This window comes from Geotrypetes seraphini, chromosome 2 (assembly GCF_902459505.1).
Source record: "Geotrypetes seraphini chromosome 2, aGeoSer1.1, whole genome shotgun sequence".
In the NCBI taxonomy this organism is placed as follows: domain Eukaryota; kingdom Metazoa; phylum Chordata; class Amphibia; order Gymnophiona; family Dermophiidae; genus Geotrypetes; species Geotrypetes seraphini.
The window spans coordinates 431,893,287-431,911,696 of NC_047085.1; the positions used below are offsets into that span (position 1 = coordinate 431,893,287).

Sequence of the window (18,410 nt, forward strand, 5' to 3'; positions counted from 1 at the left end):
TTTAGGGGCTACATTCTATTTAAGGCACCCCTGCAAGTGTATAGTGCATCACTGTGAAATTAAGTATGTTTTCTTTGAACCCTTTCAGTTAACTAACCTCTTGGCATTATCTTGTATGGAGAAAGAACATCATTAGCTCTTTAGATTAATTTAGACATTAGCTCTCAGCCCTACAGCTTTATACTTTTGACTATTTACTTAATTTTCTCGCATTTTGTTAATCTTGGATCCCTTTGTAAGACTTGAGTAAAGTTAAACATATAGATGTTCTTTTTTCCTGTTCTTTTTTCTCCGATTATTGCAATGTCAGCTTTGATGGAATTTGTTCTTATGTTCAACTTCTTTCTGTACAAGTTATTATAATTGATATAAGTTTCAAAATGATATAAAAATAATAAATATGTGATGATCTTAAGGTGACCAAACAAGTTGAAAAGGTGACTGCACCTTGAAAAATATATAAAAAGGATGGAGTTGGTCCAGAGGAAAGCTACCGCTAGTGAATCCATGTTGCCTCCAGTCCTGTAATCCACTGGATTCCAGAAACTTTACCATTCTCTGTTTTAAAAGTGTTTTGCCTAATTTGCTTACCAAGGAATTCAGATTTACCAGCTTCTAATTCCCTACTTCATCTCTCAGATCATCTTTTTGTTCTAACCAGTTGAGCTAGACAAGGCTGACCAGCTTCCAAAGCATCTATTGCTAGATGGGTTCACATGGCGATTTTGTCGGCATACATTAGCTGTGGCAAACAGTCATCAATTTTGCTGAAACCCCTTCCACTAGAAATGTAGGTCCTTCATGGGCAGAATCCCAGGCAGTTCCATCTGAAAAAATTTATAGGGCAACTACATGGTCTGCTCTCCATACATTTACAAAGTTTTACAGAGAGTGTAGCGGCACAAGAGGACACTGCTTTTGGGACCTCAGTGTTACAGGCAAGCTCATCTGTACCACCCTAGATGTAAGATACTACTTTTGTACATCACCTAGAGTCCAGATTCCTATAACCTTGCACCGGAATGGAAGATTAGATTCTTACTCAGATAATCTTCTTTCTGGTAAAGGGTATAGTAATCTGGATGCCATGCTCTGTCAGTATACAATTTGCATTCTTACTGCCTCAGACAGATATAGGTCTGGAGTTGGCGATCTTCTCCAGCCAGAATGATAAAGAGTATATCAGATCTAAGAAAAAGAAAAAAAAGGAAATAGTTGAGACTTTAAGAGCTCCATATGTGTTAGTGCTGGTTGCACACAGAGCTTCTTTGCTCCACCTAGGCTTTTGTAAGATTGGTGTTAACATTGTTCTTTTGTTTATTACAGAGCAGAACTGAAAAGTATTTTCGATGAGGTTACCCATACCCCTCCTTCTTATGTCTCCTGTTAATAGTGACTATCATATGCTTTGTTACAAACTGAAGTTGACAGTGCAGCCTACTGGAGAAGGAGGAGAAGCTGAAAGTTGTAAATGGCATCCCTCTGCAAACAGCTTGTGACCAGGAGAATATCAGCACAATGTCTCTTGTTTATATTTATTAATATTTGATATACTGCTTAAGCATATTATAGATCTGAGTGGTTACAATAAAATACAGGTACTTAAGACTTCTCTATCTGTCCCGAAGGCTTACATTCTAGCTAAAGTACCTGAGTAAACAATTATAACAAAATTCCAAGAATGGTGAGGGGATAAAGAAACAATATTAGATCACAATAAAAGATGAATAGAATGGGAAGCAGAATGCAAGGAAAAATAAAAATGATTCAAAATAAAAGTTCAGTTTGGCTTAGTTCAGTGTAAGGCAGTAGCAGGATGGGAGAGGAAGTAGGCCGCAGGTGATCACTCAATGCCAATTTGTTGCCACCCAAAGACAGTCTCAGTTGAAAGGCGCACATCCATCTCCGGGCCCACAAGGCATATAATCTAGGCATATTAAACTACCCTCTACGTCCTCACAGTCTAAACTATGAGTGTCTATAGTATGGATAAATTAGGGAGGAGGAAAGAGCGAAATTAAGTAAACCCTAGCAGAAAAAATAAAAAAATATATATAGTGGATGCGTGAGATTGTTGCCAGTAGAGTGATCAGGCTTCTAAAAATGTCTTAATGACCATCTTTTTAGATAAGAGACATATGTGATAAATTGTACTCCATTGGAAGCAAGACCCCTGAGGCAAGCCTTATGGCTGAAGGATCTTAACGGTGAATAAACAGATTGAGCATGACAGGTCGCCTCTTTTGTCTTCTTTGGTGTATGCCAAACATGTTCTCTTTTCTGGTGTCCAAATAATTCAATTCTAGACTCAACTGTCCATAGAACACTATTCCAGAAGTCCTGATGTTTGTTGAACGTTCTCTGGCAAACTTCGGTCTGGCCTTGATGTTTCTCTTAAAGAACAAAGGTTTCCTCCTTGCACACCTCCCATGCAAGTTAAATTTGTGCATCTCTTTCATTGTAGAAGCATGCACTTTTGCATCATTAGTAGCAAGAGCCTGCTGTAGGTCCCGTGATGACATTTTAGGGTTTTTGGAGACTACTTTTAGCATCTTGCGGTCTGCTCTGTGGGGTCAACTTGCTTGGACAGCCAGACCTGGGCTTGCTGACAGCTCTTTGGAAAGTCCTCCACTTGTATGCTATTTTCCAGATCGCGGAATGGCTAATGTCAAATTCTTTTGAGATCTTTTTAAATCCCTTACCAGACTTATAAACTTCTACAATCTTCTTTCTGAAGGCCTCAGACAGCTCTTTTGATCTCATCAATCTCACCTCAGCAGTCATGAGCACACCATACTAAGGGCTCCTTTTATTAAGCCGCGCTAGCGGGGTTAACGAGCGCAACTTTTCATTACTTGCTGGCCTAAAAACTACCGCCTGCTCAAGAGGAGGCGGTAGCGGCTAGCACGACTGGCGGTTTAGCGCATAGTATTACACACGTTAAACCGCTAGCGCGCCTTTGTAAAAGGAGCCCCAAATGTCTGAGGTTTAAGGAGAGCAAACCTCCTACAAAATGCTGAGTAACAATGTTCTAATCATGTTCACCTGAAGTGATACACCTGTGTGTGATTTGAGCCACTTTTAAGATTGAGGATATGTGGGGGTGTCCTAATTTATTTCTCAGTTAGAATACATGTTTTTGTGGATATTTTTTGTTTCATGAGTAAATCAAGAAAAAATTTTGTTGTGTACCTGCAATTACATTACTTTCTTTTCCAGAGATAAATTTTAAAAAAAGATTTTACATTGATATGTGAACATTTCTTAAGAAAAAACTGAATATTTCATGGGGTGTCCTAATTTTTTCACATGACTGTATATATACAACTGTTTTCTTTATTATTGTTTTAAATTAATGTGATATCATTTGTGCTTTGACAGTAGTTTTATGCTTACAATATACAGACTGAAATATCTTTGCCAATAAATTTTCTTTCTATGATTCATTAGGCTGCAGAACAAGCAAAAGCAAGTCCAGCGCTGGTAACTAAGGACCCTGGTACAGTAGCTAGTAAAAAAGAAGAGGAGGATATAGCAAAAGGTGAGATTGCACATTGGGGAATTGTAAATATTTGTAATTGTAAATAAATGTTTTTCTGAGGTCTTCCAAAAAGTGTAGTACTTTGGGTTATTCTTCTTTCATTTCCTTCCAGTATATGGCCCCTCCTTCAAAAGCCCTCGCTAGATTCTACGTCCCCTCTACAACTACCGCCCTATCTCCCTCCTCCCCTTCCTATTCAAACCACTTGAATGTGCTGTTTGTTCACCACCGTTGCCTGGACTTCCTTTCTTCTCATAATACTCTTGACCCGCTTCAATCGGCCTTTTGCCCTCTCCATTCTATGGAAACTGCCCTTGCTAAAGTCTAACGACCTGTTCCTGGCCAAATCCAATAGACTCTACTCTATGCTCATTCTTCTTGATCTGTCTGCTGCGTTCGACACTGTTGATCTCCACCACCTTATTGACACGTTGTCTTCGCTGGGATTCCAGGGTTCTGTTCTCTCTTGGTTTTCTTCCTATCTTGCTTGTCATACCTTCAGTGTATGTTACGTTGGATCCTCCACTGCCGCCATCCCGCTGTCTGTTGGCATACCCCAAGGCTCTGTCCTGGGCCCTCTCCTCTTTTCTCTATATACCCGCTCTCTTGGTACACTGATCTCCTCTCATGGTTTTTAATATCACCTCTATGCTGATGACTCCCAGATTTACCTCTCCACGCCAGATATCTCTGCAGGAGTTCAGGCCCAAATTTCAGCCTGCCTGTCCAACATTGCCGCTTGGATGTCTCGCCGTCATCTCAAACTGAATATGGCTAAAACTTGAGCTCCATATCTTTCTGCCTAAACCTGCCTCCCCCCCTCTCGCCGTTCTCTGTTTCTGTGGATAACGCTATCCTTCTCCCTGTCTTGTCGGCTCGCAACCTTGGAGTGATCTTTGACTCCTTTCTCTACTTCTCTTCTCAGATCCAACAGACTGCCAAATCCTGTCACGTCCTCCTCTATAATATTACCAAAATCCATCCTCTTCTGTCTGAACACAAGACCAAAACCCTTGTCCACTCTCTCGTCACCTCACGCTTAGACTACTGCAACGTATTTCTCTCGGGCCTCCCGCATGCCCATCTCTCCAATCCGTTCAAAATGCTGCTGCGAAACATATTCCGTCAGAGCCGCTATTCTCTCATTACCCCTCTCCTCAAGTCGCTTCATTGGCTCCCTGTCCATTTCCGAATAAGTCCCCCGATATCTCTCTTCGCTTATCTCCCCCTGTGCTCCCCTCCCCCCCGTGATCTCCGCAAGCCCCTCTTATCTGTACTCTTCTCTTCCACTACCAACTCCAGACTCTGTCCCGTCTTTCTTGCGGCGCCATATGCCTGGAACAGGCTTCCTGAATCAATACGTTGTGCTCCTTCTCTTGCAGTGTTCAAATCCAAGGTAAAAGCCCACTATTGTTGAAACTGCTTTCAACTCTTAACTTCCACTCACTGCTGTCAGATACCTATACCCACTATAATCTCCCCAATCCTGAAATGTCCTATCTAAATTAGATTGTAAGCTCTTCTGAACAGTGACTGTCTATTGTGTGTTAGAATGTACAGCACTGCGTACGCCTTTCAGCGCTATAGAAATTTTAAATAGTAGTAGTAATTATAGATTCTAACAAAATTAATTACAACAAAATCTAAACACATCTTTAAGAAATAGTACCGGTGGGGGGCGTAGCTAAGCGCGCACACAAAATGGACGTGTGATCGCGGCGCTCCTCTTAACTAGGCAACGGCTGATAAAAAAAAAGTTTCCCCTTCAAGCCGATTTCGGCGAAAAAACTAGATCTTATTGATGAAAAAACTATTTTGATATTTCTACAAAAAGAAACAAGAAGAAGGACAGTGAAAGTCCAGTAGAGAAGCAACTCTGTTAATGGTGTGAGAGGGAATATCCAGCCTCTGCACCGTTGGAAGTTTTTTCTTTCCTTTTTCTACAGTGCCGTCGGTGCTGAAACTTTTATGACTGCCAGCTGATACTAACCTTCGCCGATACTGAAGTAAGGCCCTAAGGGGAGGGAGCCAAAAAAAAAAAAAAAGATCTGTTATTTCCTCACCGGCTTTTTCTCTGTGCTGGTGCGGCACGGCATCGAAGGCAAGCTACTGGACATTGTGGCTGGCAGAAGTCTTCGTGGTCCTAACGACTGTGGAGAAAATAAAATCGGCAAAAAATATCAAAGAAGTGGAGGAGCATGGCAAGCACCCGACAAAATAAAAACGAAACTGGTATGTCGGCAAAAAGGCAGAAGCAGGATCAAATTTACACCGAGTAAGGTCCCACTTCCTGCTGAAGAGTCGGATGTGCTGAGCAAAGCTGAAGTTATGGAGGAACTGAGACAAATTAAACAAATGCTTAAAGAGACTGTGAGTAATATGGCCGAAATGAAGGAAGAAATACTAAATATCCACAGACAGATGGAAATAAATAATAAAAGAACAACTGACTTAGAAACTAAAATGGAGGTTTTAGAATGTGAAGGAAACAGATGTAAAAATGACAGTTTGGAACTGATTCAATTGAAAAATCAGCTGGAAGATTATGAAAACCGAGGAAGAAGAAAGAATATAAAACTTTTTGGAATGCAAGAAAATTTGGAAGGGAAAAATGCCATACAATTTTTAGAAAATCTAATCCCTAAAATACTACAATTGGATTTTAAACAACCATTAGAAATAGAAAGGGCGCACAGGATCCCATTAAAAAATATGGAAAATCAAGGCAGACCAAGACCATTAATATTTAAAATGCTAAGATACCAGCAAGCAATAGAAATTTTAAATGCTGCCAAGAAAGATAAAAATTTAAATTACAAAGGATCCAAAATATGGTTTTTGCCTGATTTTGCTAAAAACACAGCAAACAAAAGGAAGAGATTCTTAGACTTGAGACCTCAATTAAAGGAAAAAGGATATAAATATGGATTGTATTACCCAGCAAAAATGAGGGTATCTTCTGGAGATAAATCTTTGTATTTTGAAGATCCAGAAAAGCTAAAGACCTTTCTTTCAAAATCAGAACCTATGTCATTTTAACATAATGAATGTTGAAATGATCAGAAAATATCAAGACTGGTTTTGATGGACATTGTGAAAAGGAAAAAATTTTAATATAAAACTATGAGACTTTGGAATACTGAAGAAAGAAGAATATGAAATAAAGAACAGGAAATAAAATGAACTAAAGAAAAAGACAATAAAAAATATAAAGAAGAAATAGACAAGAAAGATGGACTGGAAACTCAAGAGACTAAACTTTAGAAGAGTAAAAGTTGGATGAATGGAGTAAAGAGTGATCAGAAAGTAATAAAAAACTTGAACAAATAACAAAAGAAGAATGCACCAGATAATAATACAAATGGGTAAAAGAAGAAAGCAGAATGGAAAAAAGGATATTAAATAAAATGACTAATGACACTCAAGAGACTAAAGGGAAGAAGGATATAAATAAGAAAACAATATGAAAGATCTGTTAATTTAATAAATTAACGAACGAAAAGTAATAAAAGAAAGGATAACAAAAAGAAGAATATAGAATGGACTAATCATAGACAAAAATAATATATGACATTTAGACGCAAGTAAAGGAAATGAAAATGTAAAACAAATAAGAAAGATAGACTAAAAGATTAATTATAAAGTTTGATTTGTAATATTATAGCTTCATTAATTGGAAAAGAGGGAAAAATTAAAAAAAAATTAATAATTAAAAATTTCAGAAAAAAAAAAAGTGTTGATATATAAACAGATAATAATTATAAAATTATAATCAACTTTTAAAGAAGTATATGAAGATATGGATATTTGTTTTTAGATATTAAAAGGATGATAAGAATTGATGGATTAGAATGTACGAGATATAGGAAAATAACACTAAAAATATTAAATATATGTTTATGATAGAATTTTGTGATATAAACTAAAATATTGAGGAAATATAAATTAAAGATTGATGAGTGGATAAAGATACATTAATGGAATGTTAGGAGTAAAATATGGTTAAAGTTATCAAAGGTTAATATAACAGATAGAGAATAAAATTATCTGAAAATGGTAAAAAAAAAAAAAAAAAAAGATTTTATGTTTAGAAGAGAGATATACTGTGAAAGATTAATGAATTTATTTTAAGAAATGATAAAGGGGATATTAATTAATATTGGTTGCCTAGGGGGGAGGGGGATGTTGGGGTTGCTGTTCCAATGTGTGTCCTTAAGCAGTCATTATATTGGGTGGGAAAGGGTGGGAAAAAGATGGGTTTTAAAGGTATTACTAAAATGATTAAGGAAAAGATTAATAAGGGGTTGGATATTTTAGGGGTAAAAATGTGTGTCATTGAGAAAAATTTTTTGGATCTTAAAAATGAAGGAAGAAAGGAAAAAGATTATGATGATAAGTTTTAAAATATATAATGTCTTTTAAGATATTTTCTATTAATGTCAATGGCCTGAATCATGTAATAAAAAGGAAAAAGGTATTAGCATTTTTAAAAAAGCAAAACGCGGATGTTTATTGTTTGCAGGAGACTCATCTGAATATAAAGGAATCACAAAAACTAAAGGGTGGGTGGGTAAAGGAAAGTTTTTTTGCTCCAGCAGCAGGTAAAAAAGCAGGGGTAGCAATTCTTATAAATAAAAAATGTATGGCCAATTTTAAGGTAATAAATTCAGATCCACATGGAAGATGGATACATATTGATATAAGTATGGGAAATAATACCCTGACGTTGTTTAATATATATGCCCCTAATTCGAATCAATCAGAATTTTTTAAAAAGTTACAGAGTATGTTGTTACCACTGGCTGCTTCTAATTTAGTGGGGGCTGGAGATTTTAATGCTGTAATGGATCCATTATTGGATAAAAAAACCAGGTAAAAGCATAAAATCTTTAGGTTTAGATAATTTGGTTCAATCATGTGATTTGAAGGATATATGGCGTATTCTTCATTTTAATGATCAGGAATTTTCATTTTGTTCACAGGTTCATAAATCATTTTCAAGAATAGATTATATTTTTATTTCAACACATAAGGTGCAACAGGTGATTAAAGCTTCCATAGATCCTATTATTATTTCGGATCATGCGGGAGTATGGATAGAATTACAATTGGATCAATTGGAGAATGGAAGACCTCTTTGGAGATTTGATAATGCATTGCTTGTGGATGACAAATTTTTGGAAAATTTTAAAACACAAATTAATGATTTCTTTCAAATGAATTTAGTGGAGGATACATCTATTGAGAATGTATGGGATGCATTTAAAACAACTATGAGAGGTAATATCATATCATATTCAGCTTTTGTTAGGAAACAGATTAAAATGCAGTATATAGAATTAGAAAAAGAAATTAAAATATTAGAAGCTAAATTGGTAAGTAAATGGGAACATGAGGTTTTGCAAGCTCTTTTGAAAGCAAAAGGTAAATATAATGAATTAACTTCAAAAATGATAAGAAGAGATTTGTTTTCCAAGCAAGCAATGTATTATGGAAATTCTAATAGGGCGGGAAGATTATTGGCAAATTATCTTAAAGCAAAAAAAAGAAGAACTAATATAAATGGGATAAAAGATGATAATGGTATAATAACAAATCAAACAGATATAATTTTAAAACAATTTCTAAAATTTTATAAGGACCTGTATTCTTCCGAGCCTTATTTGGAGAGACAAAAAGATGGTAAAAATTTTTTAGATTTAATTAATGGACCTAAGGTTCCTGATCATATAAAACGGAGTTTAGATGAACCTATATCATTAAAAGAATTAGAAACAGCATTGAGATCTCTTAGAGTTGGATCCGCTCCAGGTGGTGATGGATATACAGTAGAATTTTATAAAACATTTCAAAATGTCCTTTCCCCATATTTACTAAATTTATATCAGACACAACTTATAAAAGGTGACATTAAAGGTACTATGGCTGAATCAATAGTAATTGTTTTGCCTAAGCCAAATAAAGATCCTACTTTGGTTTCAAACTACAGGCCTATATCTTTAATAAATGTGGATAATAAACTTTTGGCGAAAATATTGGCTTTGAGATTAGCCAAAGCTCTCCCACATATTATAGACACGCATCAGACTGGTTTTATTGCTAAAAGGCACTCCTCTAATAATTCTAGATTATTGTTTCATATGTTAAATTTATCAAAAAAAATGGATGAACCGGCCTTTACAATTTCATTAGATGCAGAAAAAGCGTTTGATAGAGTTGAATGGAATTTTATGTATCAAGCTTTAGAATGGTTTGGTATAGGTTCTGGATTTATACAAATGGTAAAAACATTGTATAGCTTCCCGATTGCAAGACTAAATATTAATAATATGATATCTGATGGTTTTCAATTGCAGAGGGGAGTTAGACAAGGTTGTCCTTTATCTCCTTTGTTATTTGATGTTGTATTAGAACCCTTATTATTAGCAATACAGCAAGCAAGGGGGATACAGGGTATTCCATATTCTGATATGGAATATAAAATTTCGGCTTATGCGGATGACATTTTACTTTATTTGAGGAATCCAGAGTCTACCTTATCTTGTCTATTGGAATTAATTGATATGTTTGGCAAATTTTCAGGTTATAAAATTAATTGGAGTAAATCTGAAATTATACCTTTAAATGTTCATTGTGTAAAAGGATTATTTGACGCTTTTCCGTTCATATGGAAAGAAGAAGGATTTAAATATCTTGGCATTCAAGTTAAAAATACAATTGAAGATACCGTAAAAGAGAATGAAAAACTTGTATTAAAAAAAGTTACGGAGTTGTGTGAGCAATGGAACCCTTTACATATTTCTTGGTGGGGGAGAGTTCAAACTATTAAAATGATGATGTTGCCTGTAATTTGTTACCAAATGAGTATGATACCTATTTATTTTCAGGGGTCCTTTTATAAAAAGCTTAATAGCATTTTAACGAAATTTCTTTGGCTTGGTAAAACACCTAGAATAGCTTTAGTAACTTTGCAAAAATCAATTAAGGAGGGAGGGGTAAATTTTCCAAATTTTTATAGGTACCATCAAGCCTATATTTTACGTCAGGGTATGTATTGGATCCTCCCAGAACTTATAGATAATGCACCAGATTGGTTGTATTTGGAATGGCGCCTTATGTTTCCCCTAAATTTAGTTCATCTTCCAAGTATTAACATACCTAGAAGATACAGAGAAAATAAAATATTAATGGATACTTGGAAAACATTGAGGTTTATAAGTAAATTAACACCTATCCCAATAAACAAATCAACTAATCAATCTCTATGGATAAACTCCAAGATCAAAATTGGCGGAGCTCAAATCCTTTGGAAGAACTGGATTATTGCAGGCATTAGATCTCTAAATGATGTTATTTCAGAAGGTAAACTGCTGGAATTTTCACAATTGCAACATAGATTTGGTCTTAGTAAAACACAAAGTTTTAAATGGTTGCAATTGAAGCAGGCCATTCAGGTTGGGTTCCCTGAATGGAAAACATTGAATAATCAATATAGTTTAAAGTTCTTATGTTTTCAAGCAGGCTTCCTAGGGCATCAAGCCGCATTGTGGTATAAATTAATATCTGGATATTTGAATAAAAAACCAAAAAATGGTCTAAGAGACATTTGGAGCATTGAGATTAAGCATCAAATTAATGCATCTCAATGGCCACTAATTTGGTCTTGGAGAATGAGATGTACAGTGTCAGCATCTATGAGACAAACTTGGTTCTTTTTATTACATAGAGCTTTTTGGACCCCTACACGTTTGCAAAAATTAGATAGTTCCAAGTCCAATAGATGCTGGCACTGTAATCTGGAACCTGGGACGTTGGATCATTTACTGTATCATTGTCCCTACATTAAAAGTTTTTGGAATGCAATTTGGCCACAAATTAATAAATTGATGGAAAATCATGCAGCAATATCATACGATACAGTGTTATTTGGAATGATGATGAGAAAAAAAAGGTAAATTTCACCAGAAAATAACAAGCTTTTATTAGTCATGACAGGGGTTGCCATTCAGCATATAACCAACAATTGGAAGAATTACAGAAACCTAAATTATACATTTTGGTGGAATACAATATGTCATATATTCAAAATGGAAAGAGCAATAGCAATACAAAGAGGGACATATACTAAATTTATAAAAATATGGGGGCCATTGACAAAATATTGTAATGAATGAATAGTAGGATTTCTCTTCTTCTTTTCTTCTTTTCAATATCTTCTTTGTGACACACATAGTGGGGGGGGTAGTGAAAATAATTTTTACACAATATGCTATAATATGATATACAATATATAATGTATGATTGGAAAGTACTTGAAGGGTGGGGGGAGGGAGAGGGGATAAAAATATGTTTAGAATATTATGTATTAGATATAAAAGTGATATTGTGTATTCATTAATTGTATTTCAATATTTGTACACTTCATGTAAAATTTGAAAATGAATAAAAATTATAAATGAAAAAAAAAAAAAAAAGAAATAGTACCGGTACTAATTCTACCTCACCTCAAAAATTTGCAAGACTGAATTCATTATGTCTCCATCCCAACCAGCATGAATTTATCTTCACACCTATTCCTCAAAGTATATTTCATGTTTCACATTTATGGTATGATTTAGAAGAATATAGCTTCCACACCCGCTCCCCAAAGATGACTGGCATTGCAGTCATACACCAAGACCAAAATGCCCACCCCTGGCTCTGTTTCATACACAGAGGCCCACCTTCAGACCTGCATCGCAGTTACCCACCTAAACACTGCCAGTGATCCTCTGTGTTGAGCCAGTGAGGGGCCTTGAGTTTTTGCGCATGCTCAAGGCCTATTGGCTCCCGCTGTACAGAGGTGTATGAAAGGAGTGCCAGTCATCCAGGAATGAGAGGAGTGGATGGGGGGGAAGCAATGTGCCGCTGATCAGAGGGAGGAGGCGAGGGGAGACAGTAGTGCACCAATGGTCATTGGAGGAGAGGGGGAATAGCAACTTACTAGTCAATGTGGGGACTTTAATATAAACTGAGACCCCCATTTTTGGGCCATTTTTTACCTAAAAATAAAGGTTTATATTTGAGTGTATACAGTAAGGTTGTTTTTTCTTATTGTGAACTATCTGAAGCTATTTGCTGACAGTATATAAAAATGATGTATTGCTATTACTATTACCTTTTTAAAGTTTTCAAGCATGAGAAAATTATCACAGAAGTACCAGCGCAAATAGGAAGTGCAGATTTGTGTATGTACTTTTCCTGAGTTAATTTTTAAAGGAAAATGTTTTCCCTTTAAAAATCAATGTAAAGCCTACATAATAAAAACTATTTGCAAGATGGTGTTTGAAAGTTGCCCCCAGTATATCTAACCCACTTCTAGAAGCTATTCAGTGGATGCATTAATCAGCATTTTAACCTTTTTGTACTGAAGGTATTTCATTTTGTTCCATTTCAATATGTTAAATAACAATTCCTTAACCAGGGTGGATGTTTTTCATGGGTAATCTAACAGTTGAATCTTAATAAATTCCATTTTAACAGCAAAGCAGTAATAAGTAAAAAATACCTTTTCCTTTATGCACATATATTTTAACTATAGATGACATGCATCCTATGTAGCCATTTTAAAGCAGTATGTTCTGGTGAATTAATTTGCTCTTTAAGCTGCATCATAGGTTAAGTTGGTTTTAACTCTTTCTTATGCTAGCTTTTACAAAGTTGCGGTAGAAGTTTCTACTGCAAGTTGGCAAGGTAAATGCTCCAAAATTTGTAGAATTCCTATGATCATCAGCATTTACCTCACAGACCCATAGTAGAAATCTCTCCGCAGCTTTGTAAAAGAAGCCTTTAATGTATTAAATATGCTGTTTTCAGTAAATTTCCTCTTAAAACAAAACTCATTTTTTTCATTTCTAGCGAGATACAGCTTTGTGTGTGTTATATAATTTTTTAATGTTCTATATTTTATAGCTATTGAACTGTCACTAAAAGAACAAAAGCAACAGCAATCAACACTACCAGGTCTTTATCCAACTACTTCTAGTCTCTTAACAAATCACAAATCAGAAGGCCGAAAAGTCAGAGCAATTTACGACTTTGAAGCTGCTGAAGATAATGAACTAACATTTAAATCTGGGGAGCTAATTACTATACTTGATGACAGGTGAGGCTATTTTTTGACATTGTCTCAGGAAGGACCTCTATAGTCCTGATAGCTCATATTATGAAACATCCTTTCTAACCAGGTACTTGATAGATTATTATGTAGAACATGACATGTGCTGTCATGTGGTAGCTAGTACTACAGTCAGCTGATGAATGTTCTATTCTTCCAAGCTGCAATGCTGGATTTAATTCTTAGTGATTTTATAAGCTTACGAGATTTTGCAGATTGTTAAAGGGGATAATCTGAAAACAAAAAATCTCTATTTTGCTGTGAAAAAACAAAGGGGGAATAGAGAAGATTTCTTTTTCAAGATGCATATCATAATCTCTAAATACTTCCTTTCCCAAAACCAGTAAAATCATCTCAACCGCTTTTATGATGCGACCCTATCCCTGATGTCATATCCTTCCCCCCTCCTCCCTTTCTTTTAAATTTCGTTTTAATAATGTATTTAGTGACCCTTATTACCCTCAAATTCATGTAAGTTTTTATTTATCGTCTTTAAAATGTTCACGCCTCCCTCCCTATATTTATTTATTTATATATATATACAGTGGTACCTCGGTTTACGAGTGTTTTGCAAGACGAGTAAAACATTTGCAAAATCGGTGCCTCGGAAACCGAGAATGGCTCGATTTACGAGCACCCCCCCCCCAGCAATCCGGCATCCCCCTCTGCGATCCGGCACCCCCCCCTGCCTCAAACCGGCACCCCCCCCCCCGCCACGATCCGACCCCCCCACTCCCCGACACGATTGGGCACCCCCCCTCATCTGGGCACTCTTGAAGATCGGCCTACTCGTCTGCTTGGCCTTGAGCACCTGAGCATGCTCAAGGCCTGCGAGTTCACGTTCATTATTTTTATTATTATTTTTTTTTTAGCATTGTAAACCAGCCAGATACATGTTGATGGTCGGTATATTAAACTTGAAACTTGATTAAAGGAAAGAGGAGGGAGCCAAAGAAGGTGAAAATCATACTTTTCCTCAATGTACAGTATATAGAAGAAGGGGAAAGAAATATTCAGAGAAATAATATTTCTGTTTGTAAAGGTTTTCTCAAGTTCATCACTTTTACACCGAGTCTGTCAGATACCTACAATAACCATGTTTACTTTATTGGTTGGAAACATTTGACCACGGGTCCCGTGGTTATCTATATCAAGTTTCCTATTTACCGTATTTTCACGCATATAACGTGCGCGTTATACGCGTTTTTACCTACCGCGCATACCCCTCGCGCGTTATACGCGTGACCGCGGTATACAAAATTTTTTTTACATAGTTCCCACCCCGCCCGACGCCCGATTCACCCCCCCCCCAGCAGGACCGCTCGCACGCGCTCCCACCCGCACCCGCATCCACGATCGGAGCAAGAGGGAGCCCAAGCCCTCTTGCTCAGCCGACTCCCCAACTCCCCGACAATATCGGGCCAGGAGGGAGCCCAAACCCTCCTGGCCACGGCGACCCCCTACCCCCACCCCGCACTACATTACAGGCAGGAGGGATCCCAGGCCCTCCTGCCCTCGACGCAAACCCCCCTCCCTCCAACGACCGCCCCCCCCAAGAACCTCCGACCGCCCCCCCAGCCGACCCGCGCCCCCCCTGGCCGACCCCCACGACACCCCCACCCCCCTTCCCCGTACCTTTGGTAGTTGGCCGGACAGACAGGAGCCAAACCCGCCTGTCCGGCAGGCAGCCAACGACGGAATGAGGCCGGATTGGCCCATCCGTCCCAAAGCTCCGCCTACTGGTGGGGCCTAAGGCGCGTGGGCCAATCAGAATAGGCCCTGGAGCCTTAGGTCCCACCTGGGGGCGCGGCCTGAGGCACATGGGCCCAACCCGACCATGTGCCTCAGGCCGCGCCCCCAGGTGGGACCTAAGGCTCCAGGGCCTATTCTGATTGGCCCACGCGCCTTAGACCCCACCAGTAGGCGGAGCTTTGGGACGGATGGGCCAATCCGGCCTCATTCCGTCGTTGGCTGCCTGCCGGACAGGCGGGTTTGGCTCCCGTCTGTCCGGCCAACTACCAAAGGTACGGGGAAGGGGGGTGGGGGTCGGCCAGGGGGGTCGCGGGTCGACTGGGGGGGGTGGTCGGAGGTTCTTGGGGGGGGGCGGTCATTGGAGGGAGGGGGGTTTGCGTCGAGGGCAGGAGGGCCTGGGATCCCTCCTGCCCGTAATGTAGTGCGGGGTGGGGGTAGGGGGTCGCCGTGGCCAGGAGGGTTTGGGCTCCCTTCTGGCCCGATATTGTCGGGGAGTCGGCGGTCCTTCGGGGTGGGGGTGCGAGTGGTCCTGCCGGGGGGGGGATGTATCGGACGTCGGGGGGGGGGGGCATCAGGCTTTCAGGATGGGGACAGACCTTCAAGGGGGACAGGCAGACCTGCAAGGGGGGACAGGACTTCAAGGGGGACAGGCAGACCGAAGGGAGTGAAAAAGCTATAAAATAAACCCACTAGCGTGTCGGGACAGCGCACGGAGAGGCGGGGCAGTGCACGGAAAGTCAGGGAGGGTGAACGGATAGTCGGGACAGCGCACGGAGAGTCGGGGAGGGCGAAAGGAGAGTCGGGGTGGCCAGAGGAGAGTCGGGGCGGGCGAAAGGACAGTCGGGCTGCATGCGCGGTATACCCGTGTGCGCGGTATACAAAAGTTTTTGTACATAAAATCGTGGTTTCTGCGCGCTATACTCGTGTGTGCGTTTTACACGGGTGCGCGTTATCTGCGTGAAAATACGGTAGACTGTACCATCCATTTGATGTGGAGACTTTAGATTTCACTTCTGACCATCTCAAGACTTTTAATAAAGCATTATCATTCAGAAACCAGTTCCACTTGCTTTTCATTTTTGGGCCATTGCTAAAAATATCAGGCAAACTGTCCATAAATATAATTCCTTGTCATCTGGTTGCATTGTTTTGAACAAGTGGTCTCTGAGCAGTTTGATTCTCTGGAAGGTACTTTGAAGAGAGCTAGAGCTATGTCCCGCTTGTATCCACTGGCGCAGGAGTGTCAGCAGCTTTTGGGGATTCCTTTGTGGCACCAGTGACTAAGCACACCTCTCTTCCCAGTGACGAGGGAATTGTGTTGAAAGATATGCGGGTCTGCCACGTGGATGTGGTCTCATGAAACCTTTTGAAACAGCCAAATTGGGCATCAAAGCTACTGTGACATTGTCTTTTGTTGCATGCGCCTGTCTCGGCTGCTCATGCTAGAGACTGATGTGGTGGATCCACCTTCTCAACTGCTGATGGCTGGGACAGATTATATAGTGGATGCCTTTTATGACCTTTTGAAAGTGCTGGCAAAAGTGTCAGCATACTCCATTTCGGCATGCCAAATGCTCTGGGTCAGGCAGTGGGCTGGTGATTCCACTTCCAAAGCAACTTTAGCGAGGCTGTCTTTTAAGGGGCAGTTATTGTTTGGCAAAGGCTTGGATGTCTTCATAGATTTGGTATTGGTTCTGGGCGTTCTAATTTTCAGGGCTCCAGACAGTATGTACATTCCACATCGCAAATATTTTCCTAGTGCTTCTGAGGTTGGTATATGGGCTACAGGCGTTCCCAATCTTCCGCCGCCCGTCCTGCACACCCTGCCAGAAAGACGCTAGGGAGACAAATGCTCCTCTGTGGATAGGGAGCCGGCTCTTGAAGTTTCTGCCTGCCTGGATGTGCATTACAGCAGATCAGTGGGTCTTGAACATTATTCGATCAGGATACAAGCTGAAATTTGCCTAGCCTCTGTCAGATTGGTTTGTGGCTTTTCCATCCATATGACCGGACAGGGCACTCAGAGTCTAGGCTACTGTTTAGCACTTTCTGAAATATTCAAGCTAGAGAGCCAGTGTCATGCGACCTCTCGGACTCAGGCAGATACTCTGTATATTTTATCATGCCAGTGAAAGGCTCAGAAGATTGGAGGCGTATTCTGAGTCTTCAGCACGTGAATGCGGCTCTCAGGATTCCCCGCTTCTGAATGGAAAACGTGTAGTCAGTCATTGCAAGAGTGGCTACAGGGGAATTTCTGGCCTCCCTGTATCTTATGGAGGCGTACTTACACATTCCTATATTTCCAGCCCACCGCAAGTTTCTGCGGTTTCATGTTCTGGAGCAGCATTACCAGTTTTTGGCCCTGCCCTTTGGGCTGGTGACAGCACCTCGGACCTTCACCAAGGTGGTGATGGCAGTTTACCTGAGGAAGATGGGTCTGCAAGTTTACCCTTATCTAGACTACTGGTTGATCAGAGCTCCCTTGTTGAACGAGGGACATCGCATAGTGGAGCAGGTGCTTCAGATGCTGGAGGACTTGGGCTGGATTGTCATCTTCAGAAAGAGTCATCTGTAGCCCATGCAGTCATTGGCATACTTAGGAGTCCTCTTCGATAAAGCTGTGGGCTGTGTCTACCTGTCCAAGACTCGCAGACAGAAACTGTGTGCCCATATTTCTGCACTTTTGGAGCAGCCAGCTCCTTTGGCATGGGATTATCTTCAAGTTCTAGGCTCCATGGTTGCAACACTGGATGTGGTTTCTTGAATGAGAGTGCACATGTGTCTTCTTCAGCATGCATGCATTATTTTCTTGCTGGGCGCCACACCGAGATGCCTTGCAGATTTGTCTGCCATGGCCTCTAAAGGCTCGGGCAAGCATGCACTGGTGGATTCGCTCACAATCCCTCTGCAGGGGTGTACTAGCTTTATACCCTTACCTATTTTTCCCCTTTTACTATGTTC

At 39.7% G+C, this 18,410-nt stretch overlaps 1 protein-coding gene across 5 annotated transcripts in view; it reads left to right on the forward strand.

The window, feature by feature from the left end:
* STAM (signal transducing adaptor molecule) overlaps positions 1 to 18,410 on the forward strand; it is a 149,562-nt gene that overhangs the window by 78,657 nt on the left and 52,495 nt on the right. For all 5 annotated transcript variants that reach the window (XM_033931287.1, XM_033931284.1, XM_033931286.1 and 2 more), the window contains 2 exons: positions 3,451 to 3,541; positions 13,493 to 13,685. In XM_033931287.1, the coding sequence (XP_033787178.1) occupies positions 3,451 to 3,541; positions 13,493 to 13,685 (284 nt within the window). The remainder of the gene's footprint in view (positions 1 to 3,450; positions 3,542 to 13,492; positions 13,686 to 18,410) is intronic.